This window comes from Tiliqua scincoides, chromosome 4, assembly GCF_035046505.1.
Source record: "Tiliqua scincoides isolate rTilSci1 chromosome 4, rTilSci1.hap2, whole genome shotgun sequence".
NCBI lineage: Eukaryota > Metazoa > Chordata > Lepidosauria > Squamata > Scincidae > Tiliqua > Tiliqua scincoides.
The window spans coordinates 31,925,675-31,951,780 of NC_089824.1; the positions used below are offsets into that span (position 1 = coordinate 31,925,675).

General features: G+C 43.0%; 1 protein-coding gene across 1 annotated transcript; it reads right to left on the reverse strand.

The window, feature by feature from the left end:
• Positions 1-2,404: 2,404 nt before the first annotated feature.
• On the reverse strand, positions 2,405-26,106 carry LOC136648107 (carbonic anhydrase 2-like). Its single transcript, XM_066624105.1, has 7 exons — positions 25,873-26,106; positions 24,579-24,776; positions 11,065-11,183; positions 10,133-10,225; positions 7,200-7,262; positions 6,362-6,517; positions 2,405-3,357 (listed from the first exon to the last, which is right to left on the reverse strand). The coding sequence occupies exons 1-7, from the start codon at positions 25,904-25,906 to the stop codon at positions 3,238-3,240; spliced, it is 783 nt and encodes a 260-aa protein (XP_066480202.1). The 5' UTR covers positions 25,907-26,106; the 3' UTR covers positions 2,405-3,237.

A 26,106-nucleotide genomic window follows, 5' to 3' on the forward strand; every position in this document is an offset into this window, starting at 1 on the left:
ATAAGCCACCTATTTTGGTGTTGTATGTGCAAGGAGGGAAAAGTGGGGAGATTTTCAAAAGAGGGGATAAGATCTGGTGTGCAGTTGCTGACTGGATTCACCTTCTCCCTTTCCCTCCCTGCTCCCTGGTTCTCCCCTTGAATGCCTGGTTCCTCCCCCTCCATAACCTGTCCCCTGTGCCAAAGTACTTGCTCCAAAGCAAGTTGCTGGCTGCAGCGTTTGCAGCAGTGGCTTCAAAAGGTCCACCATCAGCATGCTGAGCGTCCTCCCATATGGCCTGTTTCAACAGCAGAAATCTATTCTGCTGTTGTAACTAGCTGAATGGGCTATTATTCAAGACAATGTGGGACCCTCATGGACATCATCACCCCAATCCGACAATGGTTATTATTTTCAAAATTATATGTCTGAGCACACTTCTGCATGTAGTTTTGAATGCTCTAGAGCAGGTGTGTCCAAAGTTTTTAGCAGGAGGGCCACATCATCTCTCTGACACTGTGTCGGGGGCCAGGCAAAAAAAAAGAATTAATTTACATTTCAAATTTGAATAAATTTACATAAGTTTACATAAATGAATATATTAAAGATGAACTTATATGAATGAATGAATGAATTAAGGTCTTGCAATAACTCAAGGCCTATAAAAGGCCTTGCACAAAGCAAGCCTGGCCTTTCCTTAGCTGCCACTGCTGCCTCAAACATGAAACAGCAAGCAGTGGAGGGAGCCCTCATCCCACAGCTCATACGAGAGGTCAAACAGTCACCCTCAGGCTGAGAGCAGTTGCATCAGGCCAGCATGGGTTCCAACAAATCTCTGAAGGGCTAGTGGCTCATTGGAGACTAGGGGCTCCCTGAGGGCTGCAAATGGCCCCAGGGCCGGGGTTTGGGCACCCCCTGCTCTAGAGTACTGAGCTGGGGGGACCGAGTCCTACTTATCAGTTGGAGCTGCTTGTGAGCTGTTCCTGTGCTGCCCCACCTCTTGTCCATGGCTGGTGCTTGTGAGCTGTAACAGTACCAATCATTTCTTTGGGAGATGAAGAGTTACTGCTGGGGGGGGGGGGGGAGAGATCATTGTTCTCAACTCCCTACTGATTAGGCTTTTTGGATTGGTGGCTTTAACTCTTCTATCTCAAGTGTCTTTTTTCACTTGCCTTATGAACTTACACTTATTTTGTCAGAGTTTGTACTATTTTTTGTTCTCATTTGTGCTAGACTTCCACTTTTTAACTATGCTGGTTAGCTGAACCACTGGAACACAGTTGAACATATCATAAAAGGAAAAATATCAGAGAGACTTTTGTTATATGTAAGTTCTATTGGCAAAGTTTGTCTCCTTATTGTCCTGCTCTATATTTTGTTAGAGAAAAAAACATACAAGATCAAAAATAGAGAGATAATATGAAATTGGGATGGCCTTTCTTTATTACAAGTCAATCCTACCAAATTTAAGCAAAAGCTGTTTTTAAAGAAAATGACATGAAGATTATTTTCAAAAGGAAAAAAGTTTGTATTATACTACCTGTTCTAATGCTACATTAGCATTAATATTAGCTCAACAGCCACCTTGCCAGATCACTCTTTAGAATACACCAAGTTATAGAAGTGGTTCTGCAATTCAGCAGCACATTTTCAGCAAAATCCTATGCATGTCTACTCAGAGGTAAGTTCCACTGTGTCCAGTGGGACTTACTCCTAAGAAAGTAGGTATAGGACTGCAGTCTTACTGAAACAAAACCAGCTGTGAATACAAACAGCTGTTTGTTCCAATCAAGCTACAGCAATCCATGCAAAAAGGGGGGGGGGGGTTTGAGACAAGGTCACACTTTTAGATGTGATTTTAGGTTTTCAAAGATGCTGCACAGGGATACATAAAGCTTCCATGCTGCACCCAAGAAGACTACAGCAATCATTTGTTTCCAGGTACCAAAAGAAGATTCCAGCAACATCTTCCTGTACCAACATGTGATTGGTACCCATTGTCTTGTCAGCTGGAAAAGTACTTGCATGTATAGTATAAGGCTGTAATGAAAACAAGGATTAGGACCACTCTCTGCAATTACCTGCAATCTCTCTCTCTCTCTCTCTCTCTCTCTCTCTCACACACACACACACACACACACACACACACACACACACACACACGCAGAAGTCCTACTGATTTCAAATCAGCAGTCTGCGTAGAAACTAATGGGCATAGACATTTTGAAGAACCAAATTTTAGAATTATTTCCCAGCATGAAAAAAGATCAAGAATTTTGAGGTTTATGCTGCAATAAATTGGACACATGAATGCATTGTCTGCTCCCCCATTGTCTTACACCGCAATAAGAGACTAGAAGCAGAAACATAAATATATATTTTTATTAGAGAAGGTATCTAAAATACAATATTAATTTCTTATTTAAATTATGACATTATTAAATGGAATGGTACTCTGCATTATATCTATGATCAACACTTTTTACACATAAAAGAGTACTTTAATTTAGGTCAGTTGATGTTTTGCAATTAAAAAAAAATAAAACACTAACATTAAGACATAATTCAGATTTATGGCTAAAAATGTAAAACAATTAAAATATTTACACTTCAAACTTTTTAAAAGCCTTTACGTTTAAACTTCAATACTAATTTTGCATTTCAATGCCTACATTGATACAAGATTATCTCCTAAATTAAGATGTTAAATATCCATGGATTGCAATTCTAAATACATTTACTTCAGAGTATGCCACATTGAACATAAAGGGAATTACTTCTGAGTAAATATGTATAGAATTGAGTTGTTAAGACTGTATTCCTGTGCTCCTATGGAAGATTCAAGTTATTGAGTGCGATTAACCTCATATGCTCTGTGAGGTTTACATTGTTAATGGCTTATTTTTCTGTTGCTTATCATCATCCTACCCGTTGACAAGTTGCCCAAAGGAAAAAAAAATCCTATTACAGCATCAGCACCAATCACAGCAAATCTCATCAAGTATCACACACCATGATTCAGCTCCCCTGCCCTTTCCCCCTGTGTTCACATTGCACATACCCACACTGCATTAAATATGCTTTCCTGTTGGTCTATGGCCATTCACATTTCATTAGTAAGAACTTCAGAAGATGATAGGAAGAAAGCACAAGGGGGGGAAGAGGTTTTGCCAGTGCAAGTATGGCAGTAGTTTGATTTGTGCTCAGAAGAAAGAAGTCAACCCTCAAGAACACACAGCAGCGTTTAATGGTCACAGCTTATTGGAATGAGGCTCGAACTTCTCTGCTCTTCAGTGGCTGGCAAGGGCGCCAGTTGTCAACCATAGCGCACCGAGGTTCATTCTCACCACTGAAGCAAAGGCAACGGATTTTCTCCATCTGGAGGAAGAAAAAAAGGAGGCATCAGTAATAATCTGCATCATGTGAACCCAGGAAGCTACCTTATACTGAGCGAAGCCATTGGACTATCTAAGGACACAATCCTAACCAACTTTCCAGCACTGGCATAGTAGTGCCAGTGGGGCATGTGCTGCATCCTGCAGTTGGGGGGCAGTCATGGAGTCGTCCTCAAGGCAATGTTTGTTCCCTTACCTTGGAGTTGCATTGCCCTTATGTCAGTGCTGAACAATTGGTTAGGATTGCGGCCTAACTCTGACAAGCAAAGCACATGGTCTAAAACTGAGCTACAGTCCCTCCTAATGCTGACAATAGAGCTGTCTGGATTGTTACCCATATTAACTGAAGACAACCTCTTGTCTGTGCATGACAAAAGGGTCTGAGGTTGTGCGTGTGGGGGGGGGGAGTACATTTCCAAATAAGTGTTTTCTTTTTGCCATTTTTGTGGACCTGAAAGGTTAGTGTAATTCTTAATTATAAGTCTATTGATTGTCTGTTTATCATGCTTTTTTCTCATGTGAAAGAAAAGAATAACCTGGGGTAATAATGGCATAAAAAGAAAACAGGGTAGAGCTATGTATGTTGAGGTCCCAGAATCACTGCAAAAAGTGTCCATCAGGATTGACAAAAACGTCTGTCCGTGACCCTAGAGAGCCGCATCTGCAGGGTAGACCAAGAGAGCCGCAAAGCAGACAATAATGGGTTGTGTGTTAGTGGTCCTACTTCCTATAAGAAAGTTTCATATGTTAAACAAAAATATATGTTGAATGCACTGTATCTACTTATGTGCTTGACATATAATTCCAGAATATAGTTCTGCCAAAGTTTTGTGTCTGAATAGCAATAGAATGGGCTCTCCTTATCTGCGGGCTTGGAACCTGCAGATTTGACCCAATATACTGTGGCATAACTAGAGAGGGTGCAGGGGTAGGAATTGCACCAGGCTGCTGGCTGCTGGGGGCAACAGTCTGGTTGGCCACCCGCTTGCTCAACTGTGCCCCTTGCGATCGCCTTTCATACCTCTTGCAAAAAGTGCCAGAAAACCAGCATTCTTTACAAGTGGGCAGCAGGGACTGCAGTCTCTGGCCGCTTGCTCCCCTTGTTCTGGGGGCTTGGAGGTGACTGGGGGGCTTGGAAGGCAAGCAGAAAGGGGATGAGGTGGGGGGAGGTAGCAGAGCAAGGGGAGTGAGTGATCAGAGATGCCAGTCACTACTCATGTCTCTTGCTTTAAAAAAAAAAAACTTACGGGTGTGATGGGGGATTATTTTTAACTTTGCTCCAGGGTGATTAGCCAACATGGGTTCTGAATCCATGTCTGGAGGGCCCACAAAGGACTTCTGAACGCGACTGGAAGGCACTTCTGGTTGTATTCAGAGGTCCTCTGAGGGGCCCCTATGAATCTCGGTATCTGCAGGTTTGCTATCTGTGGGGGGTCCAGGAACAGATTCCCTATGAATACCAAGGTCCACCCGTACATAGTTTTCAAAATACTATTGAGAAGTTTTTGCTAAAACTTCTATATATGCAGCATTTATTCAGTTGCTGCAGGGCTTTCTACAAAAGAGTCTCTGCTTCCTTTCTTTTCCACCTCTCCAAGGGTCACTCTGGCCCTATGTGATATAGCCACTCTTTCAGATCCAACTCCAGATTCAAGGACATTCATAATGTGAATTTCATAATGCATGACTCATCTTCTATATGCAAAGCTCTCTCATGTGTGACACCATATAGTTCAATGAGAGTTGCATGCAGGTTAGAAAATATCCTTCATGTAGCTGATTCCGAGTGTATGGACACTGATACAAGTGAGTGGAAATTGCTTAGGCAAGTTCAAGGTTAAGTTCCATGGTGACATGTCTCTCATTTACTTGGAAAGAACTGGCTTAGTCAGCAATGCGTTCCTTGGGCTCACAGTTCTCAAACTGAAAGACAAGTCTCCAGTGAGGAATGGGCAATAGTCCAGGAAACTATAACTTCCCCCTGTGTAACTCTCATCCTCCTGTGTGTGGATAAGGGTAGGTATGTCAGCACCCGTACAAATGGGTCAGATGCTTGAACTGACACTAGCTGGGCACTTGAACTGAATTCCCTATGAACTATGAGACCTTCTGATTTTCCCCTCACAACTGTTTGGGTCTATAATCTTAAGGTTTGTGGGGGGGGGGGCAAGAGCCTCTACAGACAAATCGATTACCCCATATTCTTAGACTCCTGTAGAAATCTGAAAGAAATTCACTTTTTACATATTCACAATGCTTTTCTTTAGAGCAGTTCCCCATTGGCTCACTTCCATTTATGTTTAGTATGGCGGCATTAATGCAAAATGCACTGTTATTTGTCTTTAGGAAATCTAACATATGGGGCAAAATTTCCCACCCCCCACTAGCACACATATGTACACAGGAAGGCAATTTGTTCCTTCTGTGCTCTCCCTCCATTCTATTTTCTAGTGCTGCTGCTGATTAAAGTATGCTGAAAACCCAAGTGGTCATACCCTTTTGGGTGAGGAGGGCAAGGGTCTTCCTGACTGAGAAGAAAAATTGGTATCTGACTGATGGAAACTTCATAAGAACATAAGAACAGCCCCACTGGATCAGGCCATAGGTCCATCTAGTCCAGCTTTCTGTATCTCACAGCGGCCCACCAAATGCCCCAAATGACTTCAAATGTTGTGATTCCCCTTGTCAAGACTACTTACAAGTGGCTTCCATAAGGCACCACCAGGCAGGGTGGCTATACCATTGAAAGGGCCTTTCCATATAATTTCAGCAGTGGAGACCCATCCAGGCCAGCACCTCACTGTACTAGTGGCTGTTGGCACAGACAGTCTCCAAGTGTTTAGGTCAAACAGATCAAAGTATCTTTAAAATATTATGGCCATCATGTGAAAGCACTGTTCCATGGAATATTAGCATATGCAAATAATCTGCAGCAAGAAGATGAGTATTTTCAGACAAATACCATTTTTCACAGCTAAAGGACCCACCTGTTCCTTGCTGATGGTTACTGGCTCCTTCAGAACAATCCAGATGACACATTCAAGCAAAGGGGGAGTGGTAAGTGACCCTGGATAGGTCCAGTAATCACGGGAGGCAGGAAGCAGACCCGTAGGATCAAAGTTAGTGAAGGCAGCCTGTTTGCCCTACAAGAGACAAAATGATGAAAGAAAACAATCTCATGCATGGTTAGAAAGCACAAACACACCTAGTTAGTCATGATGCAGTTCCTAAGAGAGGTTCCATATTTCTTGACAAAAGTGTGTAGTTATGGGAAGGAGGAAAAATGTGGATGGACTGCTGGTGTATAAAACAAGCTCCTGTGCTTTCAAAAACTTCATGTTAAAGAGAAGGTTGGTTGGTGCAGCCTCTCTGGTCATTTCTTCTTCCCATCAATACTCAAGTATATACACTATGTACCTTTATGATCACTAAACGATCACCTTGATGAATACTTGCCTGTCTCCTATGCTATAAAAAGTGGGACAGTAGCCATTATAAAAACGGACAATTTAGTGACAAAAATTCTTTGTCCTCTGAACAGTCAGTGTGTATGTGGAGCTATGAAAATCTAGTGAACAACGAGGATGTTGTTTCCCTTGAGAGACCCCAACGAACACTGTCCCTCAAGATACTTAAGAAACAAGTACGGTCATGTATTTCTGAATATGGCCCACTTGCCCACTAAAGAGGATTGTGTCACTGTCCTGTTAAAATACAGAGCATAAGAAACTGAAAGCAATTTCCATGCAACCTTGTACTTTGAAAGAAAAATACAGAAACCCACAATCCAAAACTTTTTAACTGCCATAAATACCGACGATTTACCTTGTGTCTAATGGAGTCCAGTGCATCAGCAACTTTTTGTATTCCAGGACAGGCGCTTCCAACCTGTGATATAAAAGACATTAAGAGAAAGTGGCATCTGTGTATGTGCACATACTTACATTTATTGGTTGAAGCAGCATTTCCAATACTTTTCATTCATCTTTAATTAGACCAGGAAATTAATCAGTCGGTCTTGATTTGAAAATGTGGATATTTTGCAACTGGCTAACCTATCCCTAAATACATTTGCATGAAAACAAATCTCATTTATTTCAGTGGCGTCTAGCTCCAGGTCAAATGGTTTTATACATCATTTGATATTCAGGCACAGAATAACCACATATGACCTTAGTTGTGAAGGGTGATGAAGGATAAAGATCTGTATTGTTTTCAGTTTATCTCTTTAAAAATATGGAAGCTTTTCTGGCTGTTGTTTTTGCATGCTTCAAAAGGAAAAGTAGCAAATCAAACACTAAGGCCACAGTCCTAACCAACTTTCCAGCACTGACATAAGGGCGATGCAACTCCAAGCCTCCATGACTGCCCCCAGTCTGCAGGATGCTGCACATGCCCCACTGGCACAGCTAAAACAGTGCTGGAAAGTTGCTTAGGATTGCACTCTTAGTTACCTTATACAACAGAAGCAATGCATGTGTATTTTGCACTCATGTGAGCATACCCATTGTGCAAGGAACAACTCTGACATTGCAATCCTATGTGTATTACTAAGAAATAAGGCTAGTTGGCAACCTTCAGTCTCGAAAGACTATGGTATCGCGCTCTGAAAGGTGGTTCTGGAACAGCGTCTAGTGTGGCTGAAAAGGCCGATTCGGGAGTGACAATCCCTTCCACACTGGGAGCAAGTGCAGTCTGTCCCTGGCCTGTCTCCCTGGCTATGGGCCTTCCTTCTTTGCCTCTTAGCCTCAGACTGTTGGCCAAGTGTCTCTTCAAACTGGTAAAGGCCATGTTGCACAGCCTGCCTCCAAGCGGACCGCTCAGAGGCCAGGGTTTCCCACTTGTTGAGGTCCACTCCTAAGGCCTTCAGATCCCTCTTGCAGATGTCCTTGTATCACAGCTGTGGTCTACCTGTAGGGCGCTTTCCTTGCACGAGTTCTCCATAGAGGAGATCCTTTGGAATCCGGCCATCATCCATTCTCACGACATGACCGAGCCAACACAGGCGTCTCTGTTTCAGTAGTGCATACATGCTAGGGATTCCAGCACGTTCCAGGACTGTGTTGTTTGAAACTTTGTCCTGCCAGGTGATGCCAAGAATACGTCGGAGGCAGCGCATGTGGAAAGCATTCAGTTTCCTCTCCTGTTGTGAGTGAAGAGTCCATGACTCGCTGCAGTACAGAAGTGTACTCAGGACACAAGCTCTGTAGACCTGGATCTTGGTATGTTCCGTCAGCTTCTTGTTGGACCAGACTCTCTTTGTGAGTCTGGAAAACGTGGTAGCTGCTTTACCGATGCGTTTGTTTAGCTCGGTATCGAGAGAAAGAGTGTCGGAGATCGTTGAGCGAAGGTACACAAAGTCATGGACAATCTCCAGTTCATGCGCAGAGATTGTAATGCAGGGAGGTAAGTCCACATCCTGAACCATGACCTGTGTTTTCTTCAGGCTGATTGTCAGTCCAAAATCTTGGCAGGCCTTGCTAAAACGATCCATGAGCTGCTGGAGATCTTTGGCAGAGTGGGTAGTGATAGCTGCATCGTCGGCAAAGAGGAAGTCACGCAGACATAAAGAAATAAACTCCACTGAATTCAATGGGACTTACTTCTAGGTAAGTGCATATAGGATTGCAGCCTGAGGGTACTGAAGATCATAGCCTCAAACGCTGACAATTATGAAGATTTATAGCTCAAAAATTGAAGTTATTTAGATTTCCTTCAGTATGTGATTTGGCTCATTTGTGAGAGTCATCTGAACAGATTTACCTTGCAAACGTCTTTCTGCAATGTACCTTGTCCTTGCCTGTGGCATTCAGTGGTATGGCGTTGCATTGACTAATCTGTGAGCTAATAGACAAAGAGTGCAATCCAAAGGATGCACTCAGGTGGCACCAGTCCTGGAGGGTCACAAACGTGCCGTAAAGCATGTTTGCACCTCCATGTTAGTTGGCTGTACTGGTGCAGGGACGCATGTCAGCCTGCAGAGGCCACATCCAGCCTCCACGCCGACTGAGACTGGTAAGTTCATGCTGGCTGAGCTTGGCCGGTGTAGAAGATGGGAGGGACGTGGGTAGGTTGGGGAAGAGGCATTCTGGGGCAGGAGGAGAGTGGGTGGCGGGCGGGAGGGCCCAAGGGCAGAGAGCAGGAGGCAGGGCCAGGATCCAGAAGTTATGCCAGATCCCAGCCCCATTTCTTGCCAGTGCAGAGCAGCTTCAGGCTGGTTCGTTCTGTGCCACCTCTTCACAGTGATTTTCCCCGGGGTAAGGGGATTTTTTTTCCCTTGCCTCAGGCCAAGCCTCAGTCAGCCCCAAACTTGCTCTGGATACAGTGCAGGCCCACCGGCCTGCCTGAAATACTCTTTTGTCAAGGTAGTAGGTTGCTCTGTTTTAATTTTTAGGCAGCATTCAGAACGTTGGTGCAGTGGCAGGCTGTTGATGTGAGTTCCTACCATGAAAGGAAGCAGAATTGTGCTAACTGGGGGTCCTTGCCTGAGCAAACATCTCTTTCCATGATGGTTTTCCACTACCAGCATGCTGGTGTATCAAAACTCTGGATGCTACCCTCTGATTTTTAAATTTAAACTTGTTGTATTTGGTTTTCACAAGAAGTGAATGGATTAAAATAAAGGGAACACAGTACCACAAAGCCACCTTGAATAGCTGTTAGCTGTAACTCATCTTGTAATGCAGATGTAAATCACCTTGGACAAAATGTTCTGCAAAGCCAGCAATAATAGGGAACAAGGATACAAAGATACTAACCTTCAAAAATACACCAATGACAGCTAAGCCATCAGGATGCTTCACAGCTTCTCCAAAACTCCCATACTTGGTGTTCCAGTGAACCAAATGAAGCTGGAAGCAAGAGCAACATATGAAGAAATTGTTTTGTTTATAAAGGCCTTCTCAAACATGAGGAGGTAGGTAGGTCATATATTAAACATTAACAACTAAAAATCCATTACATGCAGAGATTTTAACAGAAAAAGAACGACTAAAAACATGTTTGACCTCTAGTTTGCCATGAAGGGAGAAATGCAAACATAGATATTTATGCTGGTGTGCTTGGACTGACTTTTCATTAACATTCAGATGAAAATATTCTGCAATATCTGGTTGAATAAGCTATGCAACAGTCCTCTGGCTTTTAGCAGTAGCCTTATAGCCTTCAGTTATAACTCTGAGATTTGGAGCCTTTGTTTATGCAAGAGACGTCACAGTGTCTGACCCTAACATATGTTTCTAAGCTCAATATTATAAAGGACGTTTCTGAATATCTAACACAAATATCCAGAAAGAAGGCCTGAGATTAGAACAGAGGTTCCCAAACTGTGGGTCAGGACCCACTGGTTGGTTGCAACTTGATTTTTGGTGGGTCTCCAATGGGTAATGGAAAGATCATATAATTGCCTCAAGCCCTGAGGCTATTCAGAAATCAGATACTGTAGCTGCTGATTACCCTGCAAAGAGTTCAGCTCCTGCAGTTGGCAGACAAGTGTAAATATAGGGAGATAAATGCTTCAAGGTCTTTTTCCTGCTTATTAGTACTTATAAATAAATAATATTATTTCTTTCTAGATCTCCTTTTTTAAACGTCTGGTAAACCTAGGTGGATCCCAATAGGTCATTTTAGTGGGACCTGGTGCTACAAAGTTTGGGAACCACTGGCTTAGAAGATGAAATCCAGATCTTACCTCTGCATCGTATTTCACCCCATCTACAGTGTGTTCAGATCCTTGGCCTTCGCATGATCCCCAGTGAATGTGGAACTGGAGCAACTTGTAAGTTCCCTCAATTGGGCCACCCTTCAGCACTGAAAGTCAAAACCACCATATGAGAACTCAGTTCCTGTAATGAAAACTAACATTAAGAGAGACCTCAGTCTTTCCAACTAAAATTGGAAAGTGAAGGCATTTGTTGATACAGTACTGTCATCTTAATATGAATAGTTGTTACAAATGCAACACAACTTTTGGTTACAGTTTCACTATGGTGCCACTTCCATGCTAACAAGGATGGGAAGAACTAACAATGACATAAAAGAAAACTGAAGACATAATAAGTCAATGCTAGACTTATTAAGCAAACATGAAGACTGCAAAGAAGTCAAGCTATTTTATGAGAGAACCCACTGACTTTTAGTTGAGTTTTTGTTTCAAGGGTTCTCCCTACTAAACCACAATCCACATAGTGTCTCTTTTCCCAAGTCAGTCTTTCCCAGTTCTGTGGTTCAGATGCAGCTTATTCCATTATATATAAAAGGCAGTGGCATCGCTAGCGGGGAGCGGGCCACACGGGGTGATGCACACGGGGGGGGTGTCGCGCACAAGGGGGTGACGTGCTAAAATTGTGGTGGGTAGGAGTAACCCCATCATATTATATACTGTTGAATGCGGACTTTTGAGCAGAAAGCAATGCAAAAAACCTGCATGAAATATCTCCTTTCTATCAAAAATTATGGCCAAAAAACTGGAGAACAAAAAATGCATGGATCCCTATGGAAAGTGAAAGTGAGCTGTATTGTGCGTTTACTTGTGAGTAGATGAACTTGCCTTAGTCCATCGGAAAGGGCAGTCTGAGAGGAATCCAATGACACCAGAATGGTCCTGATCCAATGAATGCAGCCCCCAAAAACACCTGAGAAGGAAGTCCCTCCCTCCAAGCACATGAATGTATTGAGCCCTATGGACAGAGAAACTAAGCCTCACAGTCACATTTACTCGCAAGTAAGCAAACGTGCCTTGGCTGGTGGTCAGGCCAGGCAAAGGGGAATGTGAAGCCACCAGAATGGTCCTGATCTGATGGAACTGGAGCTCAACAAATGCTCCAGAAGGCAGCCTGCCCCCCACTAAAAAGGATCAAAACAGAGGCTTCAGCTGATAAGGTGAACTTTTTTGAGACTTACAAAGCCAGGTGGATCCTGACAGTGATCTGGTTTAAACAGAAGTTCTTAAATTGAACTGGGCACTGGGTAGGGCTGAAAACCTTACTGATTTTAGAGGGGGAGGTGTTATTGCAGGTAGGCTACAGAGGTAATTAACTTGGTGGATCAGAGCTGGCTTCTGCTTATTTAATTATTTGTTTTACTTTAATTATTTATACTTATTTATTTTAATTTGCCTGATGATGTCACTTCCACCATGACATCACTTCTGGTGGGTCTTGGACAGATTGTCATTCTAAAAAGTGGGTCCCAATGTTAAAAGTTTGAGAACTGCTGCAATAAGGTATTAGTAAGTTGATACCCTGGGTGGTGTGTGACACCACTAGTGACCAAAATCACAGTTTGGAGGAATAATACCATCATGTTATGTATCAATCAATGCATAATTTCATGCAGAATGTGTTCTATCAAAAGGTACAGCCAAAAAACCAGTGGGGGCAGAGTGATGATACATCACCACGCCCACCACGTGGGGCCCCGCCTACTGCATGGGGGTGACGTGCTGGCATCCAGCACCGGGTGATGCGAACCCTAGTGACGCCAGTGATAAAAGGTCCAATCCAGAGAAAGTTAGTCACACCATTAAAAAATTGTAGCCTAGTTCTCTGCTTGTTAAGTTAGAAATAAGTCTCATTGAGAACAATGAGACTGATAGTAACTAGGAATGCAACCTTATTTATCCTATTGATTTCAGTGAAGTGCACCTAATTTGTCTGGATCAGGATCAAAGAGGTTCTTTAACTTTTCCAGCAGTGGTGCATGTAAAAAGTACTTTCAGCAGTTTGTTATATATTTTAATAAAAAATAAAATTGTAAATATACATGATTGTATATATTTTATTTTCTAATTTTATAGAAAATCATGTTGCATGTTCAAGGAAGTGTTCCTGCACAATAGTTTCTTTTTCCTGGTCACCAGAATACCTAATTACTACATATTTTAAACAGCTCCAAAATACATTGCCTAGACCTAGTTGAAGTCAATGGCAAATTTCCCATTGACTTCATTAGGCTCAAGAGTGTACTTTGATCTTGCTGTGACGTATTGAACTGCCTCAACCAATCAACACAGAAGTGTGCAGAGAAGCATAACCAACCTGTTTTGTTTCTTAGAGGCATCCTGTGAGGATTTTGTAAAGATCACAATGTTCATGCATACACAAAATGTTCTGTGATTCTGAAATCCAGCATGAGCTTATTTGATAGAGACTCGTGCATTCAAAGAAAGCAATGAGATTAGTATGTGTGAACACAGAATCGATAGGCTTAATTAAATACTCAACAGCCCATGTCCGGCTACTTTATTTTAAGCAGCTACTAAAACTTGTTACCACATCTCAGTTAGTGCCAAAGTACTATGGTAGTTTTCAAATAAATCTGGTATGTGAAACAGATCTCTTGGCAATTCATTTATTACCCATCAATAGGTGTTGCTTGGCTGTTGTCTTAAGAACTACAACAAAAGTAAATCACATTATACTTTTTCTGCTTAATTTTTTGATTGCCTCTGTCATTGTTTAAGATGGATTTATGTATCTAGTTGTTTAAAAACTAAAGTTTTCCCATCATGAATGCATTTAAACTTCTCAAAGATAACTAGCCATGTTTTTCCTCTTTCCATTTGATAAAATTGTAAGGAGTACTCTCATGCATGATTAACTGTTTTGACACACCAGTGACATTTTAGTGGGAGGAGTCATGTTTTCAGTAACTGAGAACATGCTTTGTTGAGTCAGTTCACTTGAGAGCTTATTCACTGCTTATACACAGTAACAGTAAGATTCCAGGCCACTAAGAACAAAATCTGGTACCTTACAGTGACCATATGTTATCAGATTTTGGTACCTTATAATTTTAATTACAATATTATTATAGCCCTTCCAAGAACGTTATGTTCCAATCTGCAGAACAGCTAAAGGCCCCTGTACACTGCTGCATTTGTGACTATCTGGAATAAGCTGTTGCATAGGGATCCAAATAATGCATGAATACCTATATGAGTTCCCCAGTGCAGGATGCAGCCTTGTTTTCCCTGCCCAGTATCCTGTTGCACACACAATTAGGGGGGCTCAAGGCATCTCTGTTGGTTTTGCTGTTTCATGTGGGCATCCTCATTGTAAAAATGATGAGATCTAAAAAGCCAATTAAGGACTGCCTTGTGATTTAGTTCAACACTGGAATTTCAGACACTGTATATTGAGAGAAAAGAGAAGAAAAGATATTCTGTTTATTAACTTACAGCCCAATCCTATGCTTCCCAGTGCCCATGGGAGCAGCAGTGCCAAAGCGGCTACCGCTGTATCCAGAAAGCACTAGGAAGCTGCCAGGCATCTCCTCAGGGAAGGGGACTTTTGACCCCTTCTCCCAGGGAAAACCCCAAGGCCTCCAATGGATCTTTTCAAGTCTGTGCTGGCTATTTTGCTGGTGCAGATTTGAGAGACTCCGTGTTGGGTTTTTCAGCTCTCCTCCGCTGGTCCCATCCCCCTCCCATCCCACCCTCAATCCGCCCTCCCCCCACTCCCCAGAGACCACACCACCACCCAGTGGTTTCACTTACTCCCGGCAGTGGTGTTTCCTCCTCCTGAAGGCGCTGGGCCCAGCACCTGACTGTTGCGGGCCCAGCACCACCACTCCCTACTCCCCCAGTGCCATAAACGTGCTTTACGGCAACTGTACAGCACCCAGCTTTGGCACTAACATTCAGCACTGGCAATGGGAGGGTTCAGGATTGGGCCCTCAGTGGCTTTGCCACACAGAATCACACAGAATCTCCTTGTGATTTTGCTTTGATGTACATACATGCGCATGCTATGCCCAACAATCTATTATATAAGCATGTATGTAGTTCTCTTGCACACTTATACATGGCTCATGACCTTAATACAAGAGGATACAAAAATAAATAATTTTTCCAAAATACCTAATGCTGAAATGTACTGTCCTACTGCTGAGATGAGGCAAACTAATAAGGATTGCAAAGGATTAGGCTGTGTTGTCCCTGACTAACCCAGAGGCCATTACTACTGACAAGTTCACTCAGGGTGAATTCTGTCGTGACCAAGCAGCCCATATATAAGCCAGAACACCATATTCTGGAAGAATGTTTAATCTCCTATAACCATACATTCAGTATTTGGACCAACACTCGGTTCTGAATGATTACAGACAGAATCTCAGATTCGGAACTATTATCTAAAGAACTTGGTTCAGAGTGTACGGAACAGAGTGTTACTAACATGGTAACAAGTTAGTTATCATGAATAGTTTCTGCATCGTCTTTCACCCTAAAAGACATTTTAGTGGCTTATTCTGATAAGTAGCAGCCTGTTTCATGGAAGAAGTCAGCTGGGGACTTTGATAGGACCAGAAGGTTTAACATAAGCAGATAACACGCACACAAAAAACCCAAATTCCCCTGAAATGGTCTTTATTTACGCACACACTTGGTATTTTTCTACTGATTATGACATGCCTGAATGAACTCTTCAGCCTGGCCTGGGAAAGTGAAGGAAGCTACTCCTGTTTAAGGAGACATGACTATTCCAGGGTATTGCAAGTCCTCATATGACACAGGTGACTTAGGGCTACTTCACATGCATTAATAGTCTACTCTCATATAACTTTTGGGAGGAAAAAAAACACATGAGCGCTATCATGTTGTCTGACATGTTGTTCAGTCGCTGTGTCTGACTCTTCGTGACCCCATGGACCACAGCATGCCAGGCCCCCCCATCTACCACTAAAGTCCAGAGTTTGTCCAAATTCATGTTCATTGCCTCTGTGACACTATCTAACCATCTCATGCTCTGCTGTCCCCTTCTCCTTTTGCCTTCAATTTTTCCCAGCATCAGGGTCTTTTCTAAAGAGTCCTCCCTTCCCATGAGATGGCCAAAATATTTCAGCTTTTAGCTTCAGCATCTGTTGCCTGACATGCTCTTGCCTATTTTGCCAGAGTTGGCCCAAAAACGTCTGGCACCAGAGGCAGGGCACCAAATGCTACTTCCTCTTATCCTGTGGTATGCCAGCAGGTATGTTGCCACTCCATCTCTTCCTCTCACCTCCCGGATTCACAAAGGAAGCCAGAAATAGAGTGGAAGAGAAAGTGTGGAGGAGAGGAGAGCAGTGGACCCATCACTCTTCCTTATACTTCCTCCTCTGTTCTGTTCCCATCTGCCTTTGAATCTAGAGAGCAGGAAGAGGAGGATGGGAGAAAACAATTGGACAGAGAGAGATGGGTGGCCCAGCCAATGCACTGCACGATGCAACTGTCTTAACAGCCTCAAGGGCCAGCCAGCCCTGTATTCTGCCATATGTTTACATGCAGATAAATAGTAGTCAGGCATGATTTCCTTATGTGCCTGCACAAATTGTATAAATAGACACGTGCATCATACATGATGGTCTACACCAGTGTTATTCAAACTGTGGGTTGGGACCCACTGGTTGGTTCAGGAGCTAATTTCAGGTGGTCCCCATTAACTTCAATATTTCATTTTTAATATATTAGACAAGATGCTACTATGGTATGTGACTGCATTTGGGGAAATGTGACACATCTGTACTTTTAACAGGCTTTTAACAATGATAGTCAATGGGACTTACTCCTGGGTAACTGTGGGTAGGATTACAGCCTAGGATTGTTAAAAATTTTCCTGCTTGATGATGTCACTTTCAGTCATGACATCACTTCTGGTGGGTCAGACAGACTCTCATTCTAAAAAGTGGAGATTCAGACAGATTCTCATTTTAAAAGTAAACTTTTAAAATTGTGTACTCTATTTTACATGTTTATATTATGTTATGTTTTATATTTTGTAAGCTGCTTTGGGTGCCTACTCAGGAGAAAATTGGAGTATAAACTGAATGAATTAAATAATAAATGCATAAATAATAATAAATAATATAGGACAATTCTTGTTTTTTAAAGATAGGGCTGTATCTCCTTGAGCTTCATCTCCCTCCCTTGCCCCAGCAGGGTGGTACCCTCAGTTGACACCTATCAAAAGGTTCAGTCAGGGTGAGGCTTAAAAGCTGGCAAATTGCCAGTATGCACTGTGTTGTGATACAGGATTTTGTTGCAGTGTTTCATAATTTTTGAGTTATCACTCCAAAACATATCTTCTTTATCAGGGTTTCCAATAGAGTCCTTTAGAGCTAGAAGAGGTGTCTTGAAATAACCATTAATATTTTCTGAACCCATTAACCTTTTAAATACCCAGTTTATGAATATGTAATGTAATGTAATGTTAAAATAGCATTGTGGATCATTAACAAAATAGTAAGACGCATTTGTTTTAAAACAGGAAAGAAAAAAAAGTCAGGAAAAATCCATTTACTCTGAGAGGAATTTAATAAATGAATAAATGCAAAATACATTAATCCATAAAACTGCTAAATACACCTGCATGATCCATTATAATAAAACGTTAGCGGTCTCTGAGATTCCTGTGGGCTTTTCAGAACAAACTAAATACATTTTCTATATAACCTGCACTCTACAACCTATAAAATCCTGGATAGTTCAACTATTTCAGGAGCATAACTCTGATGTGTTACAATATATTATGAATGAATATCATATTTGATTAACATTAACCCTCAATAACTACGCCAGCTGTCTAAAGTAGTATACATTGTACAAACTTAGCAAGCACTGACAGATTTTTTAAAATCATGTGTGTAGACTGTCAGTTCCACCACAACCAAGAAACAGAACTCAAGGTGCAGTCATGTACCTAAGAACAAGCACTCCCATTGAAGCAGAAATTCCCATTAAGGTAGAGTTAACTCCCATTATGGCAGAAAAACAGACTGCAACTTGGGGCATGGAGTAGGCTCCGACAATACGTCAGCAGCCAACTTGCACTTAGACAACCTGCTCACGTGAGCAGTCCTCATGTATGACCAAAGTGACGTGGCAGCTTAAAACTCACATAGGATTATGGCTCTAAGTAAAACTGCAGTGAGAAGCTGTATTTTTAATGGATGGAGAACTGTGAGCTTGTGTGAAGTTGTGGCTCCCATTATACACTGCTCATGCGAGTAGACTGCAATATAGTAGCATTTTCCCCCTTCAAATCAGCTTATTACTTATTAATGGCACCTACAGTTTATAGTATGGAACCTGCCCCCTGGCCTAGATGCTACCTACATTACAGTGACCAACAGCAGGACAATTTTGATTTATTTTTATTGCATTCCATGATGCAACAAATGATTGTTGTTATTTTTAGACACCGTGATAACTTTTGGATGAACAATAAATGAAATCAAAGTTTTCTTACTCACAAATTTGCTGTGAAGATAAATTATGATACTGCACTCAAAGTACTATAATACATTATAGACATGCCAATATCAAAGAGCATGCGACATAATTTATAATTTATTACTCATACTCCACTAAACCAGAGGTCATGGCTATCAACATTAAGCTGCCTCTGAAGCACTGAATTTCTAAAGGGGACATTTACCAAAAGCCATGCCAAAAAGGAAGACTTTCTACTTACTTTGCAATAAAAACCTTTAGCTCATTCTGTACAAAGTGCCATCATCTCTACATTAGTTTATGAAGCCATCATACAAGAAAATTCATATGGCCGATGTTTTGTTTCCAGAAGCAAGTGCAATGAGAATAAAATGGGCAAATATTTACTCTGGAGTGTAGGTTAAATGACTCCTTAAGTGTTTTGTGTGTGTTTACAGCTACATTTTTTCAGTTAGTTGGACTCTCCATACTATGCTGTGTCTTTCTAACTATGAAAGTATGGACATTTTCTCAGAATAGGCTTTTAAATGCCTGTAAATTTAAATAGGTGAAAATATCTTAAGGCTATAATCCTATATACACTTACCTGGGATTAATGGCCTAATTCTACTGGGTTTCTGTGACACTGGAACTAGCGTTCTGGTGGCACAACGTGCTTTATGGCTGTCGCAAGTGGTGCAGGGAAGATCAGGACGGGATGGGGTGGATTACAGTAATATCTGCAGCACCCTAAACCCCTGTCCCAGTCCCAACATATCCTCAAAAGGCTCCTCAAAGCTACCCAAGTAAAAGAGTTGGTGTAGATCTGAGGAGTCCCATTGAGGACCATGCAGGGACTGACATGAAGGTAAGTTTTGCCCCTTCTTATCTCTCCCAACTGGTCTCATCCCTGGATGGTGTGTTGGACTTGGTACCAAGGGTACTGGCAGCCCTGCCTCACACCATCACCTAATGAGACTGGGTCATTAATAAACTGCTTTGTGAAATTCCAAAGACAGTGGTGTAAATTGGATTGCAGACGTAGGCATATCAAAGACCTGTGAGTAAGTTTCCCATTTCCCCTACTGAACATATGACTGGCAGCAGCAAAGAGAGGATACCTGTGCCCAAATCCCTCTCAACAGAGGAGAAGCAGGGGTTTCATAAGTGCAGACGTGGACACACAGACAGCTGAACTCACACGTCACTGAACTGGGGGCTGAACCATATGTGCCACCAGGCTGCTGAATGCAGGGAGTTTCCCACCCAGAAACCACCTGAGTGAAACCTGCTTCCACACACATAATGCAGTACTGCTTGCTGGACAGGGGTGATAATGTGCAGTCAACTCCCATTAATTGCAGTGTAACCTATTCCAAGGTCATGTGTTTAGAATTAGGTGCCTTTATTCTAATTTCAAGGGATGAGCTAAGCGTACTGCTTGCTATTGATGTATATATGGAACAGACTATAAAATAACTGCCAGTTAAATATGCAGAGCAATTAAACTAATACACTAATAAACTAAGTTGATCCCACTGTACTTTTAAAATGCTAGCAACGGGGTCATAGATAACACTATTTGTCATGGACTCTTTGCTATGCATTATGAGCAGTTTGCAGTCTTTGCAAGGAATTGTTTCCCCTTTCAATATACAGTATTTCCTAGCTAGGCAAAAATGAAACTGCCCAGCACAATGAAAGCTATTACAATAATGGGGGTGGGGGGAAACGGGGAAGAGAAAGAACCTCCTTGCAAATAATTACAAGAAGCTTGCAGAACACATTTCACAAAACAATATACAAATCAAAATAATGCCAAGTGTCAACCCAAGGGGAGAATTGGACCCTTTCAACACTAGACATGAAGACTTTCAACGTATTAATACTGTATGCTGTGCTGAGTTTTTACCATTTGGGGATTTCTAGCTTTTCTCACACTGGACTATACATTATTAAACGCTGATGGTGTACTTTAAAATGCCAAGTGCCAAACTGCACAGATGACTACTGTACCTGCAACAAGACTGCAGGGACAATACTTCTGTTTCTAAATTTCATCCATGGGGTTTCATCTCTGCATTCCCTTATTGCAGGAATGCAGAACCCTTTTCCTCAAGCAAGGTGGGGGAACTGAAAGTCACACACACCTTTGCCTCCTTTGCCCTGTGCTGGCATCTCACTCCATTTCCAGGCAGCCCAAAACGCTGCAAAAAGGCTCTACCTTGCCCAGGCAGGGAAATAGCCCTGGAGTCCTGGAAGCGGTTCCCCTTGCAAAGGAACAGTAACACTCCTGGAGCCCCTGAGCCAGCAAAGAGGCTGGAGAGGGGAAGGGGGGCCGAAAACAAATGCAGCAAGGTGGAGCTCTCTCTCCCTCTCCCTCTCTCACTCACACAGGGGCAGGTGTGGTAGCAACAGAGAGGATTGCTTTAAAAAACCCAGGGAGTGTTTGCCAAATCCCCCCCATTGAGATGGTGCAGGCAATCACCGACACAAGCAACCCCCCCCCATAGTGCAGGCTATCACCAACACAAGCAAGCCTTCCCACCAAGCAAAGCATGAAATATAGCCTACAATCCTCTCCACACTTTCCTGGGAGTAAGCCCCATTGACTGGAATGGGGCTTACTTCTGAGTAGAAACGCATAGGGGTGGACTCTTAAAAGCTCAGTGGGACAGCTGGTAACAGGGAGGGCTGAGTAAGGAGCGGAGGGGAGGAAACTGATAACAGCTGCCTTAGTTTCCTTCCATCCAGAAGTGTCAGGCTGCAGTGTATTTGCGTAACTTTATGGAATTTAGCACAACGTGTTTTTTGTTAATCCTGCCGAGTCACAGAACGGAACTAATGCGGATAAATAGGCTCCACCTGTACTTCTATTTTTTTTCCCCAAGAAATGTCAACCAAATTTTTAGGAGAGGAAGGTACTGAAATTTATTATTTGTACAGCATGGAAGCACGGTCAATAGGTAGCACAGGAAATGTCACTGGGATGGCTGCATATTTGTCTCACATAAGGAGGGCAGCTGCTTTAAATGTCATAACAACTTATGGACCTATGAAAGCTGTTTTGTCTGGATCAGATCCCTGGTACATCTTGCATAGTATGGCCTCCTCTGATGGGTCACAGTCCTCCAGGGTCTTTCCCAGCCCGGCTACGAGAGATCTTTTAACTGAAGTGGACTAGGATTGAACCAGGGACCACAGAAAGCCTGAACTTTCCAGCTGAGCTACAGACTCTCCCCCAATACAATCATGTGTGTATGAAGCTCAATGTTCTGTGCTATGGCTTTAGAACACCTGTCAAAAAACAGGCATATGCTGCTCAGAATCTACAGCAACTGTCTTTTTCTCCCCTTTTTCTTGTTCCGGCCACAGATGAGCTACTGAGCTGCTCCAGGCATTTCCACTCTAGTTCTGTCCTCCTCCGCTTCCTCCTCCCACTCTCCACAAGCTGTAGCTGCCTGAGACTGGCTCACTGCTGCTGAATTAAAATGATCATTGCCTGTGCTGTATTTTCTGATGGAGCTGCTCTTCCAAAGGCATGTCTGAAAACTTCCTATACATGCCTTCAACTTGTTGTATCAGAGGAATTGTAAAGCTACGCAGCACCCCTTTAGCAGTTAGATGTGTTGATACAGAATTTGTAGACATGCTGTTTAGATACACAGCCCCCACTACCTTAATCCAGTTGAAGGGGAAGGAACTCAGTATTCCAAGCTAGCTAAGGAACAAGAGAGACTCCTAACAACAGATTCTGTCCTAATCATGGTGCAAAAGGACCAAGGGAACTAGTACTGTAGCATATCCACAGTTACACTGCTAATAAAGTGTGTTTGCTGATGCAGAATATGTTAGTCCTCTACAGGATTGTGAAGAATGTCTCTGCTTTATTTATTTAAGAACAAGTTTCAAGTCCATGTGAGCAGAAAACACACTGTGTCACTCTCTGCTAAAGCCTTCAAAACTAGAGCAGTTCTGAATATTGAATCTGCACAGAGTGCAGCTCTCAGTCCCTGCCTCCTTACTTCCCTACCGACAATACAACCCTTAATATTCATCCCTATTCTTCCCCAGCTCCCACCCCAACAAAACAGAAATCAAAAATTCAACATCCTGAATAATCCCCAATTTTGCAACTGGAGCACAGTATGCAAAATATACGCAATTGCATAAGTCATTCCAATTAAAGGATTTGGGCCACATCATTTTAGCAACAATAAAAAAAGCCTATTCATGTGTATACCTGCACAAGTACTGAATAGAATAAATCTAAAAAACTCATGAACCATGGAAAAATTCCACTCAAAAGATACAGAATCTTCATGTTTTCCATGCAATTTTCTCTGTCAATGAATATTGGTATAGAGAAATAAATATTGTTCAGCTTCACTAAAAAGTTTGAGAGCTTGGTGCTGGGTACCTTGAACTTATTTTGGCTTCAGCTACTGGGAACTGGGAGCAACCAGATACCAAGATAGTGGTGTGTGACTGAACTAAGAAGTAGCCGAAAAAGAAATTCTGCATTTAATTCTATGTTTACTATGGTTCTATCTTGCTTGCAAACAGTGATAGTATAACATTGGGTAATGCAGCTTAAGTACATGCTGGCTACACTCCATAAATGATTCTGTCCCCTGTGTAGCCCTATTAAAAGTCCAAAGGATTTGGATTGCAGCCTTTGCTTGTAATACTGTTTGAGAACCTCACCCGACAGAGCTGCTCCAGGTTCTTTGAATTTGTCCCCTCAGTGACACTGCCAAAATGGAAAAATAGGACACTTGCTCAAAGAAGTCAAATCAGGCACTGTCTAGAGAAAAAAGCAGCGTCTCTTTTTACAATGGCACCATTTCCTACATTTAAAAGCTGGTCCGCATTCACTGTAGCTAGGCAGGAACTACTGCACTGGCAGCCAGCTGAGAAATTGTAATGATTATAAAGCTAACCATCAAACCCTTACTCACCGAAGTAGCCTCAAACATTAGCTTCAGTACCATTGCTCATACAATCACAGTATCCTCAAAGGAATAAGGGCTCACAAAATGATGTTGTTTTTTTTTAATTTGGCACTGCTGAGCACAGAGCAGCATGCACAGAGCACACTGGAAAAGGATGACTAACTAGCCCTCAGTGAACTGTGTGGGAATGTGGAAAGAAAGTACTGCTGCCTTTATTGAAAAACTCAACAATTGCTAAAAGGAGAGAATTTCAACCTGATGCACGCTCATAGCTCCATTTACTTTGGATAACCAAGACATGCCAGGTGCTCTAGAGTATCAACTCTGCAAAAGTCCCCCTCCTCTTTATAAGTGGAAATCCAAAATACAGTATACCACTGAACCCTGTATTTGAATGCTGTTGTCCATTTGGTTTCTCTCTCTATTCTATCCCTCAAGCATGACTGTTCTACTGATATCTGCTCATATCATACAACCTAGACTAAGAATATAGAAATGTCAAGCTAGAAAAGATTTGAAGTTCACACTCTCTAAACCCATGGCATATTGCCTAGATCTTACTATTGCTCAAACAGAGATTAGCGTGCATCATCTAGATTACTGTCTGTCATAAATGAATGCACTTCCTCAAATTGTGCCTGTCCAATTAAGACTATAAAAGGAGAAAGAGGAAAAGATTTTTTTTTTTTTAAAAAAAGGTATTGGAAGATTGCTCCTAAACACACCATAGTCAATGAAAAGGGTGAGAGCAGGGATACATTTTTCTCTTTTCAGATTATGTGAGGTTTCATTCTGATACTTTAAACTGGGAAACTAAAATAGCCTACATGTTGCAACCTATCCAGAAAGGTAACACAGGAAAGGGGGAAACCCATACAAATACATTTCCTTTTGTCTCAATGCACTCATAAAACTAGGCATCATAGCTATAGTGAAATGTTTGCAAGATTTCATCAACTGCCCTCTGTTAAGTTCCCTCTCTCATTCCCTTCGTTCCCCATCAATCCCTCAAATGCTCCAGTTTAGAGGACCCCAAAAGTGACAAAGTACCCAAAGACTAACCGCATTTGTCACCAGAATCATCAAACTCCACATTGAAGGAGTGCCCGTTGTTGACAATGTTCTTGGCAGCAGATGCATCATAAGTGATGCTCAGGGGCTTCAGCGAGGAGTCATACTTGGTGAACTTTCGCTGGATGTCAATTGGGGACTGCCGCTCTCCATTGGCAATGGAGAAATTCTCATGCCAGTGAGCAGGTCCTAGAAAGAGAAGGAAGCACAAGTGAAGCACCAGCACAGGCCGCTGGGAAGTGATTGATGACAAACTCAAGACAGGACTTAATGCCTTAAGTGCAGCTGGGAGGCTGTAACTTTGGCTCATCAATACTGAATGCAAGGATGAAACAATCTTGGCCAGCTGGAATTAGAGGCTTTTTAGCTACACACTAGGAAGCAGGAAGCCGGATGGAAAAGCAGCATGCGGGTCTGTAAGCCTGGATCTAACCAAAGCACAGGCTAGAGATGCAGAAGGGCTTGTGTGGTATCTGAGTGAAACACAGGGGTCTATCTCCCCACCACTAAAAGTGTGTTGAGAAGGGCAATTAACATAGAGATCAAACATAAGGATGGTAAGGCAGGGTTCCAAGTTGACAAAGTGGGGAGCCCTTCTTAGATGAAGGTATCAAGCTGCAGAAAGAAATCTGTAGGGATCATATGTGGTGAGGATTCACACGCCTGCACAGGTAGGGCAAGCAACATTTCCATTGCCTTGCAGTGCGCAGAGCTGGACCAAAGGAAATGTGGGTATTGCTGATTCTGTAGGGCTCACCTGCACCTAAGGTTTCATCTTATATGGGGTAGAAATATGGGGACTGCTGATTTCTGCAGGGCTCTCATTTGGGATGGAAAAGTGGGTATTACTGATTCTGTAGGGCTCCCCTGCAGCTAAGGCTCCACTCTTAGTATCTGAAGCCAGGTCACAAACAGTCCGGCTCAGAAAGGAGCTCCTGGTTGCAAGCCAGGCAACCAGGAGCGGATCTCTACTTCTCATTTCTTAATGCGGAGTAGCAGCTCCCTCCCTGCTCAGGGGTGGCCCCCCCTTTGGAGAGAGAAGCGGGATCCGGCAGCGTGGCTTGGAGACGCAGCTCCCATGTGCGATTCTGACAGCCCGGTCCTCAGCGTGTCTACTCAGAAGTAAGTCCCACTGTGGCCAACGGGGCTTACTCCCATGGAAGTGTGGCTAGCACACAGCAGCAGTCCCGCGCCAGCCCAGGAGGCGCCAGCGGGTGCCGCGGAGTTGGCTGCCCTGCGGGGCGAGGGCACAGGTGCCCGGTGCCTGGGTCGGAGAGGGACTCACCGTTGTCCTTGCCGTAGCCCCACTGGCCGGACATGGTGGCGGGGATGGCTCGGGTGCCCGGGGAGGTGCCGCGCGCTCTGCTGCTCCTGCCGGCGCTGGGCGCTGCTTCTCAGGGGCTTTTATAGGCTCCGGCCAACTCCATGCCCCTCGTGCACTTCGCCGGCTGGCAGGAGGCGGAGGCGCCAGCCGGGGGCGGGGAGAGCGCGCGGCGAGCCGCCTGTGCGCTCTCGGGAG

What these genes read in the sequence shown, in the direction of transcription:
- LOC136648107 (XM_066624105.1), bottom strand. Translation starts at nt 25,906, where the DNA reads ATGTCCGGCCAGTGGGGCTACGGCAAGGACAACG. An exon ending in GGGTGAAATACGATGCAGAG is followed by an intron (nt 10,226 to 11,064) that starts GTAAGATCTGGA and finishes TCTTGCTTCCAG; the next exon opens with CTTCATTTGGTTCACTGGAA. An exon ending in TCATTGGTGTATTTTTGAAG is followed by an intron (nt 7,263 to 10,132) that starts GTTAGTATCTTT and finishes TTTATATCACAG; the next exon opens with GTTGGAAGCGCCTGTCCTGG.